General features: G+C 40.6%; 1 protein-coding gene across 3 annotated transcripts in view; it reads right to left on the bottom strand.

Moving 5' to 3' along the window:
- The window catches only part of PRR5 (proline rich 5), a 93,682-nt gene that overhangs the window by 13,791 nt on the left and 59,458 nt on the right, over positions 1-20,433 (bottom strand). For all 3 annotated transcript variants that reach the window (XM_063446728.1, XM_063446727.1, XM_063446729.1), the window contains 3 exons: positions 17,252-17,332; positions 8,693-8,741; positions 4,516-4,573 (listed from right to left, as the gene is read on the bottom strand). In XM_063446728.1, coding sequence (XP_063302798.1) covers positions 4,516-4,573; positions 8,693-8,741; positions 17,252-17,332 — 188 coding nt within the window. The remainder of the gene's footprint in view (positions 1-4,515; positions 4,574-8,692; positions 8,742-17,251; positions 17,333-20,433) is intronic.

Here is a 20,433-nt window from a genome sequence, read left to right as displayed (position 1 = left end):
AAGGACGATACAATACTTAAAGACGCAACGCGGGTCTCTGCTCCTCATCACTCCCCTATGGCCGAGCCAACCATGGTTCCCGGACCTTCTAGCTTCATCCTACAGGGATCCTCTCCTCATACCGTCCTACCGGACGCTCCTCACAGACCCGAGAGGGAACCCCCATCCTCTCATTCTGGAAGACCGCCTCACTCTAGTAGCCTGGACTCTTTCAGGGGTGCCTGGCAGACCGAGGACTTATCGCAGACAGCTAGAGACCTCTTATGGGATTCGTGGGCACCAGGAACCAGACGATGCTATCTTGCAGCATGGAATTCCTGGTCCACTTGGTGCAGTGAACGGAACTTTGATCCCTTTACGGCACCTGTAACGGCCATCTTGAATTTTCTCTCTCACCTATACTCCGCGGGCAGGTCTTACCGATCCCTCAACGTCGTGCGCTCCGCGATCTCAGCGGCCCACGTTCCGGTCCTGGGTTCACCCGTCGGGAAACACCCTCTGGTATGCCGCCTCCTCAGGGGCCTCAGACTTCAAAGGCCCCCCAGACCCAAGTACACTCGGCTATGGGACGTGGAAGTCGTCCTACAGTTTCTGCGAGACTGGCCAGATAACGACAGACTCTCACTTCGACAACTGTCGGCCAAACTAACACTCCTACTTTGTCTGGTATCGTTCCGCAGAGTTTCGGACGTGCGGGCTTTCGACATCGACGCCTTCTCGGTCTCCCCAGAGGGAGTTACCTTCCAAGTGTCTCGTCGTACTAAATCGGACTCATCGTCGGTCTTCTACCCCTTTTTTCCTACGGAACCGCTGCTTTGCGTGGTCTCTGCTCTGCGTCGTTATGTTCAGGTCACTTCCCTCCTTCGGGTTTCATCTTCGGGACAACTATTGGTGTCTTACGTTAGTCCTCACGTTCCCGTCTCTACTACCACCCTGGCCAGATGGGTTCGCTGGATCCTGTCTCTAGCAGGTGTGGAAGACACCTTCGGTGCCCACTCCGTTCGCGGAGCGGCGGCCTCGTCGGCTTTCTCCGCGGGAGCATCACTGTCAGACATCCTACGAGCCGCGGATTGGTCACGCGAAGCGACCTTTCGGACCTTCTATTTCCGCCCAAACTCGGGGGCAGCCACGTCTCTCCTTCATCAGCGTTAAAAATGCAAAATATGAAGCCTCCTGTCATGTGGTAAAATTGAAGATTATGCTAGCGTTAGTGTACTTATAATCTTAATTTTAGTAATGACAGGAGGCGAGTATTTTCCCACCCTCCGCACCCTCGAGGGATGAAATCTCATGTAAGTATACCTATACTCTATTTTGTCCTTCATATTTTCTACCTGGTATATATAAGACGTGTGCTACCTGGTATATATAAGACGTGTACCTTATTTAACTACAGCTTCGTTACTGTTATTGTCATACTTAGACTAGGTACATTTCGTTAGAGTTTGTGCTGGGTTTATTACATTACTGCAAACAGTTGCCAGACCGGTTCCTAACCTTTTCCACACTCTCTTTCAGCATAACTTCAAGACAGTACAGCTTACACTCAGGATGGACATGTTTGGACCTTCCTTCAGAAACCAGGACTTCGCAATTGGAAAAGTCATCTGTTGGTGCATGTTTGGATCACCATAGGACTTCGTATTTGAAAAGTCACCCGTTGGTGCATGTTGCAAGACTTTATCCGTTCTTTTAAAACATTTTATTGTATTTGATGTCGCTCTCGAAAGAGGGGGAGGAGCCTCATTACTGTGAATACTATACCTCCTACTTTCTTTTGATTGGTTAATGTTTTCACCTTTTTCTTTACTGCTATGTGAGTTAGTAAAGAGAGCTAATGCAAAAAATACTCGCCTCCTGTCATTACTAAAATTAAGATTATAAGTACACTAACGCTAGCATAATCTTCAATTCCTACCCAACCTCAGATTTCGTGCTAACAGAGCGTATATTTATCTCCGGTTATAAATTGTTTCCAACTGCAGGAACACAGAACTTCAGAAACCCGGAATATTAAAATATAAAGCATCGAGGCTGCCTCTGTATCATAATTAGCTCGCTGCATTCCTTACTACGAGGCAGGTTTATTGCCTACATTGTTACCCTCTGCCCTGCATAACCCTGACTGCTGGGGCAAATTATTGCATGGAGGCTGGCAGGACCCGTGGAACTGATGATGACTCTAGACAGAGAATAGGGAATGTTTGTGAGACGGCAGGACACACTGTCCCTTTAATTACATTGTTAGATTATAAATCTAAGTAATTCAGATGATCTGGGGGACATATTATTTAGGGGTGCTCGGAGACACATGCAAGGAGGGAATATTCTCCATACCCTGCCATTATTGTAAATTAATAAGTGATATGTGCCTAGATAACTAAAAGTGTATTATTTATACACAAATGTCCAAACAGATTTTCCATAGTTTAAAAAACAAAAGTTTAAAAGTTTCATTAGTGTGAGCTCTGCCATGAAGTAATATACTATGAATTTTATAGGTATGGAGCTCTGTGATACGCTCATATACATATCATAGTGAGTTTTATTGCTGTAAAGCTCTGTGATACATCCATACACACTGCACATTGCTGTGAGTTTTATAGCTGTGGAGCTCTGTGATACATTCATACACACTGCACATTGCTGTGAGTTTTATTGCTGTGGAGCTCTGTGATACACGCATACACACTGCACATTACTGTTAGTTTTATTGCAGAGGAGCTCTGTTATACATCACACACTGCACATTACTGTGAGTTTTATTGCAGTGGAGCTCTGTGATACATTCATACACACTGCACATTGCTGTGAGTTTTATTACAGAGAAGCTCTGTTATGCATCACACACTGCATATTACTGTGTTTTATTGCAGTGGAGCTCTGTGATACATTCATACACACTGCACATTGTTGTGAGTTTTATTGCAGGGGAGCTCTGTGATACATCACACACTGCACATTACTGGGAGTTATATTGCTATGAAGCTCTGTGTTACCATACAGGTCACAAATCTGCTAGAATTAATGGAGCCGTGTTTAATTAATAAAAACATGAGAGGCTGTGTCAGGTCCCGTCAGCTGTTGCATGACAAGCTGTGAGAAGGCAGAGATACAGACAGGCAGGTGTTTTATATGTAACTATTGTTCACTTGTAACAGGCATTTTTTTGAAGATACATTTTGTGGCCTGTATGGGAAGACGTGACTTACACAATGCTATCTCAAAACGTTCAGCACTTCCTGGAAGATGACAGCAGGAAATGGGGCATTAACAGTCATTTCCACTAAGCCAGTCAATGAACATACATGTTGTCATTTAAAAAGCCCATATTTCAGACCCTGTTTTAGGCAACCGGCTTTAATGATAAGATGTTACAAAGAGCACGCCGGTACGTTCTATGTGCAGGGGAAAGATTTTTACAGATCGTGAGAAGGAATAAAACATTCTTGTTTTAGAGGAATGCTGAACACTAAGGGTTTATTCTCTAAACTCTGAATTAAAGTGAATTAAAAAAATTAGACTAGAAACGACCGCGCGTTGACTGTAACGGAGTTGAAGAATTTCTCCAAATCAACACTTTTGTCCAACATTTTAGAATTTGTTTTTGAATTCATTACAGAATGGAGTCTAAGGAATTATTAACCCCTATGTATTTTCCATTTAATGACAACACGACCACACATGCTCTCAAGGTGGAGAGGCGACACACAGGTTGTGGTAGACAGATATCCTTCAATCCCAAAAGGTTAAAACAGCGATGTTTCGGCTCATCGCTGGAAAGGTTGGTCACTCTGACCCAAGACCACCAAGATATGAAGGGATATAGTGTGTGCACCTCCTTACCATGATTTATTAAATATTCTCAGACATGTTTCCATGGAAACTACAATGAGACGGAACCAACATGTTCCCCAGCGTTTAACCCTCCCGGCCTCTTTATGGTCTCCTTGAGTTGCACAACCCCTTCATGACAGAAAGAGAGCCAGGACCATCGCAGTATAACAGAATTTGCCTAACATCTTGTCATAAAGCGGTTAAAGGTCCTAGTGTTGGATTAAAGCATCAAACCGCCCACCTGACTCGCTGCTTGCTACATGATATCAGAATGGAGAATGTGACAGACTCCTGTTCAGTCCTAGCACACAGATTTATACACAACTCCCCGCGTGGTAGAATGCACAGTATATTTGGCACCACTAGGGGGCATGCTTATGCAAGAAGTGCACATAATGTAAAACCATCGTCAAATATAGCACATGGGTTTTTCTAAACTGTTTTCATCTCCAAATCTCTTCTCTGAGATCAATAAATATTCAGCAAACAGTGTCATGTTGTTTACAGACAGAAGGCGGATATTTGCATTTCAAACTGAGTGCGATATATCGCTTGGTGCCAGTTTTGGGGACTGATAAATTGCATCATAAGGTTTTATTGTCACATCCAAAGTTTTGGTATAAAGAAGCTCTTTCATAAATCAGATATATTGTCTCCACCGGAGCAAAACTCTCTCACCTTCGTAAAACCGGATTTTGTCTCGAAGGATCACCATTCCCTTTGTGAGAAGCTGGTTCTGGAAGACGAAAAGGGAATATCGTTATAGAGAAACATTTAGCCAAATATTAACCTGGCTTTATTTATGAAATACCACATTGAATTCACTTGAAAACACATTTAAAAATAACGACTATAATATGCAAACTGTGACTGTGGTGTAGGAGGATAGGAAGACAATAGTTTCCAATCAGCTCTTTAAGTAAATCGGTTTTTAATTCACGGACATCTGATGTCTAATAAATAAATCTCCATGTTTTTATTTTATTTTGGATTTTTATTTATTTATTATTGCCATTTATATAGCGCCAACAGATTCCGTAGCGCTTTACAATATTATGAGAGGGGGATTTAACTATAAATAGGACAATTACAAATAAACTTACAGGAACAATAGGTTGAAGAGGACCCTGCTCAAACGAGCTTACATTCTATAGGAGGTGGGGTGTAAAACACATTAGGACAGGATCACCGTGTATTGGTCAGGAAACCAGAAGACACAGAGATACTTGGGACGGCTGAATCTTAACAGACAAGGTTTCCTCCTAGCCATTAAACCCACAGGTTGGCTGAGGATTGTGGGACATGGTTTGCCATCGCTGCTCTGCTTTGAGGCCGTGTTGGTTCATGGATTGTCTTTTAAAAAGTTGTAGAAAATTAAACAGCAAATGGGAAAAATGACACAATTTGGAAACATTGTCTAACTCCGCTATCAGAGCTTGGCGAGTTTAGCCCCAATCTTGAAATGTGGATCCCAGTTCATTACAGCAGCGAGTTCAGTGAATCACCGCATGTGTGACGTTTTAGGAATTTAAAGAACATTTCCTGTTTGACTTTTTTTTGGCATAAATTTAGAAATCCACTTTAATTCCAAACAATTATTAGAAATCTATTGCCGAAGCTATAAATATTTACAAACCCCCATGGGGTTTACCTGCTAAATGCTGAACGTTTTAGTCATAAACCCAGATTACATAAAGTAAAACCCGAAGCTCAAACTTAACCGCCATCCAAATTTAATCAAAACAAATTGAGATTTAATCCAGATACCGCAGTGAGTTTAAGTGAACACCTAATGTGATAATTCAAATGTAAACCACCCCATCTGCGACACTCGCGGCCAGCTGGTAAATAAAGCCGGGAGGTGTTTTTAAAAACATTTTTTTTTAAATGTTGGTATCGCCCAGCCCCCACCAGATGCTGTTATAGCGCTGCCTTATACGAAATGTACCCCCAGCTGTCCTATCACAAACCGAGACCATTTAGGGATAATGGAGTCAATTTGTGGAAATATCCGACTTACAGTAATATCCTACCTGGAGTTATACCCTACCTACAGTTACACCTTACCTGGAGTTACACCTTACCTGGAGTTATACTCTACCTACAGTTACACCTTACCTGGAGTTATACTCTACCTACAGTTACACCTTACCTGGAGTTATACTCTACCTACAGTTACACCTTACCTGGAGTTATACTCTACCTACAGTTACACCTTACCTGGAGTTATACTCTACCTACAGTTACACCTTACCTGGAGTTATACCCTACCTACAGTTACACCTTACCTGGAGTTATACTCTACCTACAGTTACACCTTACCTGGAGTTATACTCTACCTACAGTTACACCTTACCTGGAGTTATACTCTACCTACAGTTACACCTTACCTGGAGTTATACTCTACCTACAGTTACACCTTACCTGGAGTTATACTCTACCTACAGTTACACCTTACCTGGAGTTATACCCTACCTACAGTTACACCTTACCTGGAGTTATACTCTACCTACAGTTACACCTTACCTGGAGTTATACTCTACCTACAGTTACACCTTACCTGGAGTTATACTCTACCTACAGTTACACCTTACCTGGAGTTATACTCTACCTACAGTTACACCTTACCTGGAGTTATACCCTACCTACAGTTACACCTTACCTGGAGTTATACCCTACCTACAGTTACACCTTACCTGGAGTTATACCCTACCTACAGTTACACCTTACCTGGAGTTATACCCTACCTACAGTTACACCTTACCTGGAGTTATACTCTACCTACAGTTACACCTTACCTGGAGTTATACTCTACCTACAGTTACACCTTACCTGGAGTTATACTCTACCTACAGTTACACCTTACCTGGAGTTATACTCTACCTACAGTTACACCTTACCTGGAGTTATACTCTACCTACAGTTACACCTTACCTGGAGTTATACCCTACCTACAGTTACACCTTACCTGGAGTTATACTCTACCTACAGTTACACCTTACCTGGAGTTATACTCTACCTACAGTTACACCTTACCTGGAGTTATACTCTACCTACAGTTACACCTTACCTGGAGTTATACTCTACCTACAGTTACACCTTACCTGGAGTTATACCCTACCTACAGTTACACCTTACCTGTAGTTATACTCTACCTACAGTTACACCTTACCTGGAGTTATACTCTACCTACAGTTACACCTTACCTGGAGTTATACTCTACCTACAGTTACACCTTACCTGGAGTTATACTCTACCTACAGTTACACCTTACCTGGAGTTATACCCTACCTACAGTTACACCTTACCTGGAGTTATACTCTACCTACAGTTACACCTTACCTGGAGTTATACCCTACCTGGAGTTACACCTTACCTGGAGTTATACTCTACCTACAGTTACACCTTACCTGGAGTTATACCCTACCTGGAGTTACACCTTACCTGGAGTTATACTCTACCTACAGTTACACCTTACCTGGAGTTATACTCTACCTACAGTTACACCTTACCTGGAGTTATACTCTACCTACAGTTACACCTTACCTGGAGTTATACTCTACCTACAGTTACACCTTACCTGGAGTTATACTCTACCTACAGTTACACCTTACCTGGAGTTATACTCTACCTACAGTTACACCTTACCTGGAGTTATACTCTACCTACAGTTACACCTTACCTGGAGTTATACTCTACCTACAGTTACACCTTACCTGGAGTTATACTCTACCTACAGTTACACCTTACCTGGAGTTATACTCTACCTACAGTTACACCTTACCTGGAGTTATACTCTACCTACAGTTACACCTTACCTGGAGTTATACCCTACCTGGAGTTACACCTTACCTGGAGTTATACTCTACCTACAGTTACACCTTACCTGGAGTTATACTCTACCTACAGTTACACCTTACCTGGAGTTATACTCTACCTACAGTTACACCTTACCTGGAGTTATACTCTACCTACAGTTACACCTTACCTGGAGTTATACTCTACCTACAGTTACACCTTACCTGGAGTTATACTCTACCTACAGTTACACCTTACCTGGAGTTATACTCTACCTACAGTTACACCTTACCTGGAGTTATACTCTACCTACAGTTACACCTTACCTGGAGTTATACTCTACCTACAGTTACACCTTACCTGGAGTTATACTCTACCTACAGTTACACCTTACCTGGAGTTATACTCTACCTACAGTTACACCTTACCTGGAGTTATACTCTACCTACAGTTACACCTTACCTGGAGTTATACTCTACCTACAGTTACACCTTACCTGGAGTTATACTCTACCTACAGTTACACCTTACCTGGAGTTATACTCTACCTACAGTTACACCTTACCTGGAGTTATACTCTACCTACAGTTACACCTTACCTGGAGTTATACTCTACCTACAGTTACACCTTACCTGGAGTTATACTCTACCTACAGTTACACCTTACCTGGAGTTATACTCTACCTACAGTTACACCTTACCTGGAGTTATACTCTACCTACAGTTACACCTTACCTGGAGTTATACTCTACCTACAGTTACACCTTACCTGGAGTTATACTCTACCTACAGTTACACCTTACCTGGAGTTATACTCTACCTACAGTTACACCTTACCTGGAGTTATACTCTACCTACAGTTACACCTTACCTGGAGTTATACTCTACCTACAGTTACACCTTACCTGGAGTTATACTCTACCTGGAGTTATACTCTACCTACAGTTACACCTTACCTGGAGTTATACTCTACCTACAGTTACACCTTACCTGGAGTTATAACCTACCTGGAGTTATACCCTACCTACAGTTACACCTTACCTGGAGTTATAACCTACCTGGAGGTATTCTGTAAAAAACGACCCCAGCTCAGTTTTCAGCAGCTGCCTGTAAGACAGGAAAAGACGGATAATAAACGTCTGATTGGTTAATAAAACACGTGCTTATTATTAAATAATTTACTATTAACTGGGTGTTTATTATCAGATGATTTATTATTAACCGGGTGTTTATTACCAGATAATTCATTAAAAAACGGTTGTTTATTATAAGATAATTCATTATTAACCGGTTGTTTATTAGCACTTGTATTTATCATGCCTTCCAACACTCCCGAATCTGGGGAGACAGTCCTGAGTTTAGGTAAAAAGGCTCCAGTCTATCGCTGGTAATCTCCTGCGCCTTTAAATATAAAGTTAACACATTTAAGAAACTTTTTAAGGCTGCCATGGAGCCAAAAACATTAAAATTATCACCGTCATGGCCTGGCGTTACATGAGCACAACGTGGAATTAATCTGGGCTATAAAAATATCAATAGGACAATATTCAACACAAATAAAGAGTTTGTTGGGGTTAAAACCCCTCAGTAGTAATTTACATTGAATGCTGCACTATGGGTTATATTCAGCATTGAAACCGGATCAGCACCTTTAAAGGGCTCTCCGGGCGAACGTGAAATGTAGTTATTATGTATTAAAATCCGAGAAGCCTCAGTGGAGAATATTCTCAAATGGATTGAACCGGTAATAGATTCATTCAATGCTTTCTGTATGTCACATTTACTGTAAGAGCCGAATCTTCGCTTCTCAGAAAGTGATCTGACATGAAATATTAATGTTCACTTCAAACCTGTACATCAAGTTTTAGAAGTAATAAATGTGAGACAACATAGAACTCTACGCCCCGAGCATTGCAAAGATATTTTCCTGTGTTTGTTTTATCTAAAGTTTACTCTACAGCAAAAACTTTAACTCTTTAAAACAGTGGCTTTCGACTTAAATGGTTAAATACAAATGCATTTTAATGTAAAACTCTAATGGTCTTTTTAAAGAAAAAAAACATCAGAGATACGTTTAAAATCACCAGTTATACATGTATATAAACCACCTGTGATTTACTAGACACTAATATATTATATTATAAAGTGTAGCTCCCACCCCCACTTAACGCCAGATGCGGCAAAGGTGCTGGTCCATGCCACTGTCCTCTCTCGCCTTGACTACTGCAATTCGCTTCTCAGTGGTCTTACGTGCTCCCAACTTGCCCCATTGCAGTCTATAATGAAGGTGGGGATTGTTCCACCCACGCGGTTACCATAGAGTGGTTTGTCTGCTCTCAAAATTGTAAGTACATTTCATTTTACTATTACATATTTGCAAATATGGAGAGCACTATGTGCCTTCTTTCTCTTTAATTTCAAATAATCTACACTACATCTGCCGTCTGAGGGATATCCTTTAAGTGGGGAGTTTAAACACCACTGCAAGCCGTTTTACCGAGAGCTGGTTAAAGCTCTGAAAAACGTGAGTTGGCAATTTTTTGTTCTATGTTGTCTATAGTCCATAGACTTACAATACTGCACTATTGGTCTCCTATTTTCTCTTTTGCATATGCCGTTGATGCTTGATACCACTCTGTAGACGTCTTATTCAACATTTGAAGACTTTTAAAACCTCAAAAGGACATTTTTATATTTTACTTAGTACCTTTTTTTGATTACTTACTACAACATTGTATTTATTTTGGTGCTACCTGTATCCTTTGTTCGATTTATCCTTGAAGGTTTTGAGGGTTACCTTCCTATTCAGGTGTGTAGCCCCCTTGTGATCAGTTATTGTAGCGCTGTTCCACCCTTGCTTTTTGTGTTCTATACTAATATATTATAAAGTGTATTATATCTATCTATCCTCCCTAATACACAAGTATGTCCCGTCTAGGCCCCTACGCTCTGCCGAAGACCTGCGTCTATCCTCTGTTTCTTACTCCCACCTCTGATGCTCACCTTCTAGGCTTCTCTAGGGCTGCACCTTTCCTGTGGAACTCCATTCCCTTTTCCGTTAGATGCTCACCTAGTCTCCATTACTTCAACAAATCATTAAAAGCGCACGTTTTCACAAAAGCATATCAATTAAACTGTTCTAGTTTAACCATTGGATCACTTCTCTGAAACTGACATCTACTGAAGTTAACCGGGTCAAACATTCAATAAACCCTAGGGAGTACCCATGTAGTGGGTCAGTTTGGTCACGTCACATCTCCATATTGACCCATTCTTAAACCCAACATCACACCCGCTTGTGGACACTACCCTTCCATGGCCACTAAGATGTAGTGACAAACATTATTTACCGCACGCATGTTCTACTCTGACATCTATGCGCTGACGACCATGTTTATTCTGACATTCAATAGTAGTATGTTTCACCTCACACTAGCTTCCCAGCCCCCTTCTGGATTCTTCCATGTTATTCTGTGCCATTGTCTTGTTTCTTCCATTCCCAATAACGCATTATCTTGTGCCCCATCCTTTAGGTATACTGACCCAGACTGATTATATTTATACTTTTATTGCCCCCTGACTTGGCCTTCAGCCTATTTGATATCTGTTCTCCCAGAACTTGTGAAGTTGTATGGCTATTCTAACTGCTTGCAGGTTTGATATTTCGTCTTACTGTAGGCTTCATCCTAGGTCTGGCCATTTTAAGACCCCGTAATATACGTTACCATGTCACATAGAATCGAGAGGAGTGTTGTATGTGATAAAGATTCCACGTGGGCTCGGTTTGTGGCGGGGGTGAAATATGGATGGGATTTATGATGTGTAAGGGAGAGTAGCACAATATGTGATGTGGGTGTCATGCGTGTTCTGTATGTAATATGTTATTGAGGTCTATTAGATGTAAAGGGAATATGTCAGTACGTGATGTGAGCAGCTTGGCTGCCAGGTGGTTGGCTCCTAAATCTTGGAAATTAGTACAAAACCAGGCTAAAACCTTGACATAATAAATGTTTTATCTTAGCCACTGGTTTATGGAGATAATGGCTCTCCTCTATTTAATTTATTTATTATAATGCTACATTTATTAGTTGGTGAGGATGTCTCCACATTTGGCCAAATATTAATTTGGTTTCATTGATCCTCAGGAGATTTGTTTGTTTATACCCTTCGAATCGATGGTTGTCCCTATAACTAAATTTACAACAAATTTGTGGTCTGCTTAATAAATGTAAAAGAAATAAAAATATAACAATCTTCAGAACATTAAACGGTTTCAATTAAGGATTAATTACACGTGGGAGCGAGCACATTGTGTTTATGTTATCTCTGCGCTAACGAGGGTCAATTAATCTCATCTTGGAGAGAAGCAGAAAAAAAAAAGAACACAGTGTTAACAATTATTGAGCAGTTAAGCTGGGTAACGAACTTCGGAACGGCGAGAGTAACACCTTCGGGGTAACATTCAGAGTAACACCTTCGGGGTAACATCCAGAATAACACATTCAGGGTAACATTAAGAGTAACACCTTCGGGGTAACATTCAGAGTAACACCTTCAGGGTAACATTCAGAGTAACACCTTCGGGGTAACATTCAGAGTAACACCTTCAGGGTAACATGTTCAGGGTAACATTCAGAGTAACCCTTACATAGTAACATTCAAAGTAACATTCAGGGTAACATTTAGAATGACACATTCAAGGTAAGATTTAGAGTAACAGATTCAGGGTAACATTCAGAGTAACATTCAGACCCAGACCGCTTCAATGAGATGAAGTTCCTAAGTAACAATTTAAGGTGAATTTCAATTTTAAGGCTAAAGTAGACAGAGATAATTGTTCCATTTCTATTTTGGCCATACATTTGAATAGTGAATTTAGTGAATAAACGGTTATTCGTCTAAGATTAACATTTATAAATGATTATGATGCCTGTGGATGTAAAGCTTCCGTCCTACACTAGAAATCTTTGTTTATTTCTCCCTGAACGTGTAGATGTACCAACAAAGTCGTGATTATGCCCCTTTCTTGGTCCTTATGTAACTAAAGCCCAAGATTTATGATTCCCCTCCGATGCCAAACACTCTTATCAGATATAATTTGGAATATTGCTGTGTCCTTGTATTACCATAGGAGAATACACACAATAAATCAGTTTTATCACAGTAAGATGATTGTCTGCTAGCAATCTTGGAGGAGAGAACGCACAAAAAAATACAATGTGAACACAGTCTCTGCGTCAAACATTACATAAATTATTCTGCAACCTTCACCACGACGGGGTGATAGGCTGATTCATTTTTGCACAATAAACGTAAATTCAAACATATTGCAAACTTTTTAAGACGTATTTTATTCAGGGTTCACAAGACAAGGGCACAACGAGAATTATTTAAAAAAAAAAAAAAAAAAAATATCCCTTTGCAAATTAATGGCAAAAACAGGTGCAATCGTTTGCACAATTTAAAAATATACAAGATAATATAAAAAATCTTAGATGTGCAAAATGTTTGTTTATGTTTTGGCAATATTTGGTTACGATCATTATTCTACCCGCAAAGAGTTAAACTGATTAATGTGGGGAAAATCATTATCAAAGTTAGGAAAATAAACATAAACAAAAATTCAGACTATAGACCAGAATTATAATGGCATTGTACATGGCTCGAGCACCATATGTGAAGAATTGCTGATCAATTATTTCCCAAAGTCGTCGTCTGCAGATATTCTACAGAAAGTGTGGTTTACAATAAAGATAAATAAAAAGTTAATCATTATAACATGTTAAAAAAAAACCTGTTAAATGGGTGATAAAAAAGAAAATAATAATTATTGCAAATTGTAATGCTGAATATCGCATATTTATCTTAATCTACTTTTACAATGTACGATTTAGATTTTGCTAAAATAAAACATAAAAAAAAAAAAAAAAAAGTCAGCTCTTTTTGAACAAATTTCTAACATACGCGCAGAATATCGTCACCCACAATGGAGGTTATTAAAGGTTACTCCAACCACCATAACCACTTCTGCTAGAAGTGGTTATGGAGGTAGGAATCTGTGCGTGCAGCATTTCTGCTTCGAACGCGGCACATACAGAGAAATATGAATATTTGGTGCTGGGCTAGTTACACCACGGAACACGTTACTTTGTTCCAACCTGCCTAACGTTAATTCTGTGCATTAATGATATCTGATATCAGCGCACACTGCTCGCAGGCTACAGATATAATGAGATTCTACCTAGAAGGCAGCATTCCTGCAATGGGAACTTCAGCGTCCTCTGCCAGCCCTCCTCGCACTTTAAAAAATTAATGTAGAATTAAAATGAGCATTTTCATGCGTTTTGAGCCAGTAAATGATCCAATCAAATAGTCTATTAAAAGCACTTCACAGGACCAGAGAGGATATGGCAGAACGACACAGGGGTCGTGGAAGGGAAGTGAGGAGAACCATGTCAGTCGCTGGAAACCAGGTAGGTTTTAATATATTTAAAGCGGCTCGGTCACGCTGTACTTATCTTTTCCTAATCACTGCCTCTTCTCTTCCTCTTTCCTCCTCTGTATTTCTTTTTTTTTTCATATCTCATCTATTTCTAACAAAAAAAAAACATAAAAAGTAGAGACTACTTTGTCTCTGTACATTTCCAATGCTTAAATATCTAGACAGTAGACGGCGCTACCGCCATTTAGAAGTGTCAACCCCCAAGTCGTTACCAATGATGGCCGCAGAGGGATTGTCTCTGTTTATGTCTCTGTCTATGGAGGATGCTGTGGTCTTGCAGGTTCCTCCCTAGACCTCAGTGCTGTACTCTTGCGCATGTGCGAGAGCACAGCTGTGATATCGGCTCCTGGCACTGAAGAGGACCCACCGGTAGGTAGAACTCACCTCTCACTGTCCCCGAACCCTCCTGGCCACCTGACCCCAGCGCAATGTCATTCTCTGGGGATCTTTGCAAATTCTGCAAAGTCTCCAGACGGTAACAGTGCTGCTTTTTTGGATTTTTTTATTAAATAAAACAAGAAGGTTGGACAAAATCGATAGAGCCTAAAAAAGATAGCATATAGCTAAAAAACATGGTCAAGAAAAGGGTTATAGTAACCCTGTAAATAAAGTTAATAAAAGTATGTGCCGTGTTTTAGCAAGGTTACAAAAATACAAAACATTTTAAGACATGGTGGATGCAGGCGAGAATGACAGAAAGTAGGGATACAATGTAGCTTGGTCTATGTTGTCATGGTTACATACACCTGCATGGGGCAATATTGTTATTGTATCACCTTCAGCTGCCTGAGAGTAAATGAGAAAATCCAGGTAAAGACATTTTACATTAAATTCTATATGTTTGGATAATATTCAGGTGTGTTCGCATTATAGGGACATTGCAGGCAGTAAAACAGCTTTAAAGCATTTGGTAGGTTTTGGTCTCATTAATATGCTGGATTTACAGCTCAAACATTTTGCAAAAATGAAATAAAGGTTTTCCAGCTTTTTGAAACTATAAGCCTACCTCCCTAGCCACCCCCCCTATTCTAACATACATCCTTCCTTAGTCGCGTACGTACGCAGCTCAGTCACTGACAGCACTGGATACCGAGCTGAGCTGCAGGGAGACCTGAGCCAGTAAGACAAGTAGAGGACACGGGCAGACAAGCAGTAATACAGCTCTACGTGTCCATCTCCATATTTGGTCCCCGTACATGTCGACTAAACAGTGATTTCACAGCCAGTGTTGTATGTGAGCACCAAGCTTTGAAAGCACAGTTTAGAAGACATGAATAGGGAGAGATTTATCACTGTAACCAACATTGCAACTGTAACATCAAACAGGAATACCAGATCCTAAAATACAGGTATTGTGTAATAAAAACGGCTTCATTCTATATTCAGGCCTATGATTCCCCCTAAGAGATTAAAAGCCATTTCAATGTTGAGTTTTTTTCTGTTTTGCTTCTTTAAGTACGGGCTACCACCAGTAGATGTTGCACTGAGTCACGGCACGTTAGGAAATATCGAATAATCAGCAGCTCACTGATGCAACAAACTGAAATAGCCAGCGTTTCCACCCGCACGTAGCGCTCGTAAATAGTATGAATCATACAATAATCAGAGTGCAGAAATCTAAACATCCAAAATATATATATATGTATTAACTCAATGGCAAGCGTTATACCAGCAAGTCAAAGGGGCAGCAAACAGCGAGACGGAGCGTATTAACCAACGTCAGGGGGTCTCAGACAGTGAACAATGCAAAGTGTTCATGGAGTAAGGAACGAATCGGGTTTTCACTAATGTGAGAATCTAAAGTGAATTTAAAGCATAGCTGATTAAGAGAATATTTCCAGATCGCCTATTTTGACCTTAAATTTGAAATTTACTTTTTGAATTTGAATTTTCACTATTTGCAGTATTGTATGGGGTGGGGAGGTGGTCTGCATGGGGTGCCACTTATCAGAGGGGTGCTATCCATCATTGTAGCAAGGGCCGCGGCTTGGCAGCACAACGTAGTCATGTGGAGGAGGGCAATGCTACGCCGTGCCAACGTGTTCCGCCAGTCCGTCTTCACGTTGCTTCTTTCCAGCAGTAGCGGAACGATGCACTCTGAGCGTTAGGCACTGGGTGCGGGCAGCGCTGCAGCGGTAGAGCTTTTTAAAGTGTCTGCTTGTTCATTTTATTTTTTTTAATGGATAATACGGTGAGGGGCTGGGCAGGGCGTCTGTAGACTGGGGGCAGGGGTTTTGTAGAAGGGGGTGAGGGCGTGGGGTTTTGTATTTGTCTCTTATTCCTATGCTGCTGTTTCTGCTTTTATGTTCATGAGGTTTGGCATATATAAACGTATTACCATGTTTTATAGCAGTATGGCTCACAGTAATGGGTGTTTAACCCCTTAACGCCATTAGCGCGTACTATGCTGCTCTTCAAACGCAGGGCTTTAATGCCGTTATGGTGGCATAGTATGCCCTAATGACCTTGCCCCGCAGGGAGTCTGGATACTTCCATCCGCGGCGATCAAGGTCCCCTGCGGCAAATCCAGCCCTTCCGGGCCATGTGATCACGACATCATCATGATCACGTGACCGGATCGGCAGTTTAAATCCCTGCCTGGGTTGTCAGGCAGTCCCTGAACACTTAAAATATTATTTAAATAAACAAAACTTAATTAAAACTTGATAACAAATAAATATACTTATATATATTTTCATTTTTAATATTTTGATATTAATATATACATTAATATTAAAATACATTTAGAATATAATGAGAGAGAGAGAGAGAGAGAGATTAAGAGATTAAAAGAATAATTCTTGTTTTTAAAAATTTGCGGGTGTTTTTTTTACATTTTAAGAGGGGGTGGGAATTAAAAAAAACAAACCAACATTATTTGGAATGTGTAGATTTCATCATTCTTCCATAATCTATTCAGAACTTCTCCAACACCCATCTCGACCTGCAGCGGACAATCCACACACAGCAAACACAGACATAATACATACAGTACTTTCAGAAACCATTGGTTTCGATGAGGGTATTCCTTTCTGAGGAGGTCCACCCGTAACCCTTTAGTGAGGTATTATATTCCAACATTCCTTAACAATAAATTAGAAATTTTAAGGCTTACCGTACTCCTTCGTTAAGATTGTAGAGTTCATGATCCGGAAGCCCTTTTTTCTGAAATACTGAAATCACTCCATTCTGGATACTGAAAGGTAGGACAGAGAGGACACCATGAGCTGGATCTAGAACTTGTCTTTTTGAGATCTTAAATAATTGAACACTTTTTCCATCTTGAAACCTTTTTATTGAGTGTTTATCGCTCCCTCCTAGAAGTGCGAAATGACAAAGTGGTTTCGAAAAAAGAGAGAGCAGAACTGAAGACGTCAGCACGATTTTGCTGATACATTGTGCTGCTGAATCGTCACAAAATCTTCAGAAAAAATTTCAAGGACAAAATTGTTACATTCTAATTATTCCAATTAATTTAACCTCACAGTAAGACTTTAACGGAGAAATTCTTATTTTAAAAACCCCCGAAATTTACCAAAACACAGGGTCTTATTCACTAAACACTAAAACAACATTGAGTTTAAAATAGATTAATTAGAAAAATTCCCTGTCTCGCTTTACCCACAGTTAGGGTATTTTATCAATTCAGTTGTAGATAACGGGAAAGGAAATCGCATTTCAGACCAAATGAAATGAGCTGGAAGGGAAATTTTTCCAAATTAATTATTTAGGTCTAAAATGTTTAATTCCGTTGCCAAGTCCGGGTTTAGTTAATACAGCTGTTTACATAAGGTCATGTTACATTGTAAGCTTTTTTGACGTCTTGATCAAACATAGTGATCCTTGTCATTGTCCCTGCTACCGTTACTCAATGCTCATCGTATCACACAAGGCAGGGTATGTTTACATTGTCCCCGCTACAGTTACTCAATGCTCATCGTATCACACAAGGCAGGGTATGTTTACATTGTCCCCGCTAACGTTACTCAATGCTCATCGTATCACACAAAGCAGGGTATGTTTACATTGTCCCTGCTACAGTTACTCAATGCTCATCGTATCACACAAAGCAGGGTATGTTTACATTGTCCCTGCTACAGTTACTCAATGCTCATCGTATCACACAAGGCAGGGTATGTTTACATTGTCCCTGCTACCGTTACTCAATGCTCATCGTATCACACAAGGCAGGGTATGTTTACATTGTCCTCGCTACAGTTACTCAATGCTCATCGTAATTCACTTTTAAATTCACTTTTAATTCTTGGCAATTTATACTTTAGTCAAAGACCCAGTCAGTCACATAACTGTGTATCTCATGTTAGTAACCTAAAACTATCTCACATTGTTACTGCACGTACAATTTTATTAATTCAAATATGCTAAAAGGACAAAAAAGGTCTTCGTTCCCCAGGAAATGAGAGAGAAGACACAGAGTTATCCATTGTCACTCCTCCACACAAAGGTTGGTCAAGAGGTAGATCCACGTGGATTAAGAACTATAAAACGTAGGGTTGCATCACATTGTGGGAGTTGTATTTCTCCAATGGCTGGAAGAGGGGGTGTAACGTTGGCCGCTCCTGTTCCAGACTATCAGTATTACAACGTATCATGCCGGCTAGCTCACATTGGTGATAATTGCAGCGTTAATCCAACCAAGGTTTTTTTACAGGCTTGTGACCCAGTGTCGTATTGCAGGGTACACAAAATGCTAATTGTCACATTGAACTAAGGGTCTGGAGTTTGGGAATTCAGTCCATCGGAAATGTTGTGATTGAAATATATCTGATTACACGGCCGAGTGAGCCATGCTCTGCCTCCCTTAACAACTGAGCGATGTGCCTTCTATAGGACAAAGGCCACGAATAATGAAAGTGAATCTGGGAAATGAGTCAGTGTGAACTCTATAAGGCAAGGCATACAGTGTAGTTCCCTGTGAGCAGTGCCATGCGGATCATTGATATTCAAGCACATTGCTTTGCCGAATCTGCAGACAGTACCAGCAACCACGACACGCAAAAACACTGCCACAATGTGTAACCGTGTAATGAAAACCCTGTACCCCCACCAAGCACCGGCAAATGATAAATCTATAGGGCATGAAAGTTAACAGTTATACGGATACGGTGTGACTCTCCCGATTCCGGCCTTTGTTCTGTTGTCGTGTTTTTTTCTCATGTCTCACTTCTGAAAACAACAGAGAAAGTGACTACATGACCCAGTGGCAAAATATCGTGAAACCCTCTCCTGGCTGCATGAAAGCAAGTGCATGTGCCAGCCAGGAGGCTGCGTGTCAGCTCAGACAGCACGTGCACACGGCGGGACCCCTCCTTTTCGGGCTGCTCTTTCCACTGTGTGTCAGCTGTGATTGTAGAAGTTTTCCGCTCTGTTTATGGTTGATCCTCCACCCATTCACAGTTCCCAAATATGCTCCATAGCAACTGCCATGCAAAAACGGTCATAATATATAACGATGGACAGACAGAGAGTCACACAGACAGACAAACAGGCAGATAGACAGAAAACGCTTTTGGACAATGGAAAAGGGGAATGAGGGTAAATAGGGAGTCAAGAAAAGACAAGACATTGAATCAGAGTGTAACAAAGGACATAATCCCACCATGTCGCTCAATCCTTGACCTCAAAGTCTTGGTATGCATATCATTCTTGTACCTAAAAAAAGTGAGTAACTGCAGGGAGTATATAAATTCTGACATGCCGGGACACTGGGACACAGAGGAGCCTGGGGCAGTGAGCATGTGGTCTGCACCTTTGGTTTGTGCAGACTACAGTAATTACTCCCTCACGGTCCACACACTCACTAATGAGTAACCCTATGCTCAGATTTGCTGGACTACAAGTAAGCAATTACTGTGGTCTGCACCAGACAGAAGTGCAGACCATACGCTCCCTTACTGGACCATCAATTAATTAAACCCCTTAAGGACCAGCCTGTTTTTGCGATGTTGTACGTTAAGGACCAGAGCAGTTTTGACACTTATGTGGTGTTTGTGTTTAGCTGTAATTTTCCGCTCTTTCATTTACGGTTCCCATACAAGTTATATATTGTTTTTTCAGGACAAGAAGGGCTTTCTCTACATACCATTATTTGTATCATGTCATATATTTTATTTAAAAAAATAAAATAAAATATGGTGAAAAATTGAAAAAAAAAAAACACACCATGTTTTTGGACTTTTACTTGAAAAATCTTTTACTTATCTACAAAAGCTAATGAAAAAAACTGCTAAATAGATTCAAAATTTTGCCCCGAGTTTAACCCCTTAAGGACACATG

This window comes from Pelobates fuscus, chromosome 3 (assembly GCF_036172605.1).
Source record: "Pelobates fuscus isolate aPelFus1 chromosome 3, aPelFus1.pri, whole genome shotgun sequence".
Taxonomy (NCBI): domain Eukaryota; kingdom Metazoa; phylum Chordata; class Amphibia; order Anura; family Pelobatidae; genus Pelobates; species Pelobates fuscus.
The sequence above is the reverse complement of the archived record's forward strand: the minus strand, read 5'-3'. Positions and strand labels throughout refer to the sequence as shown.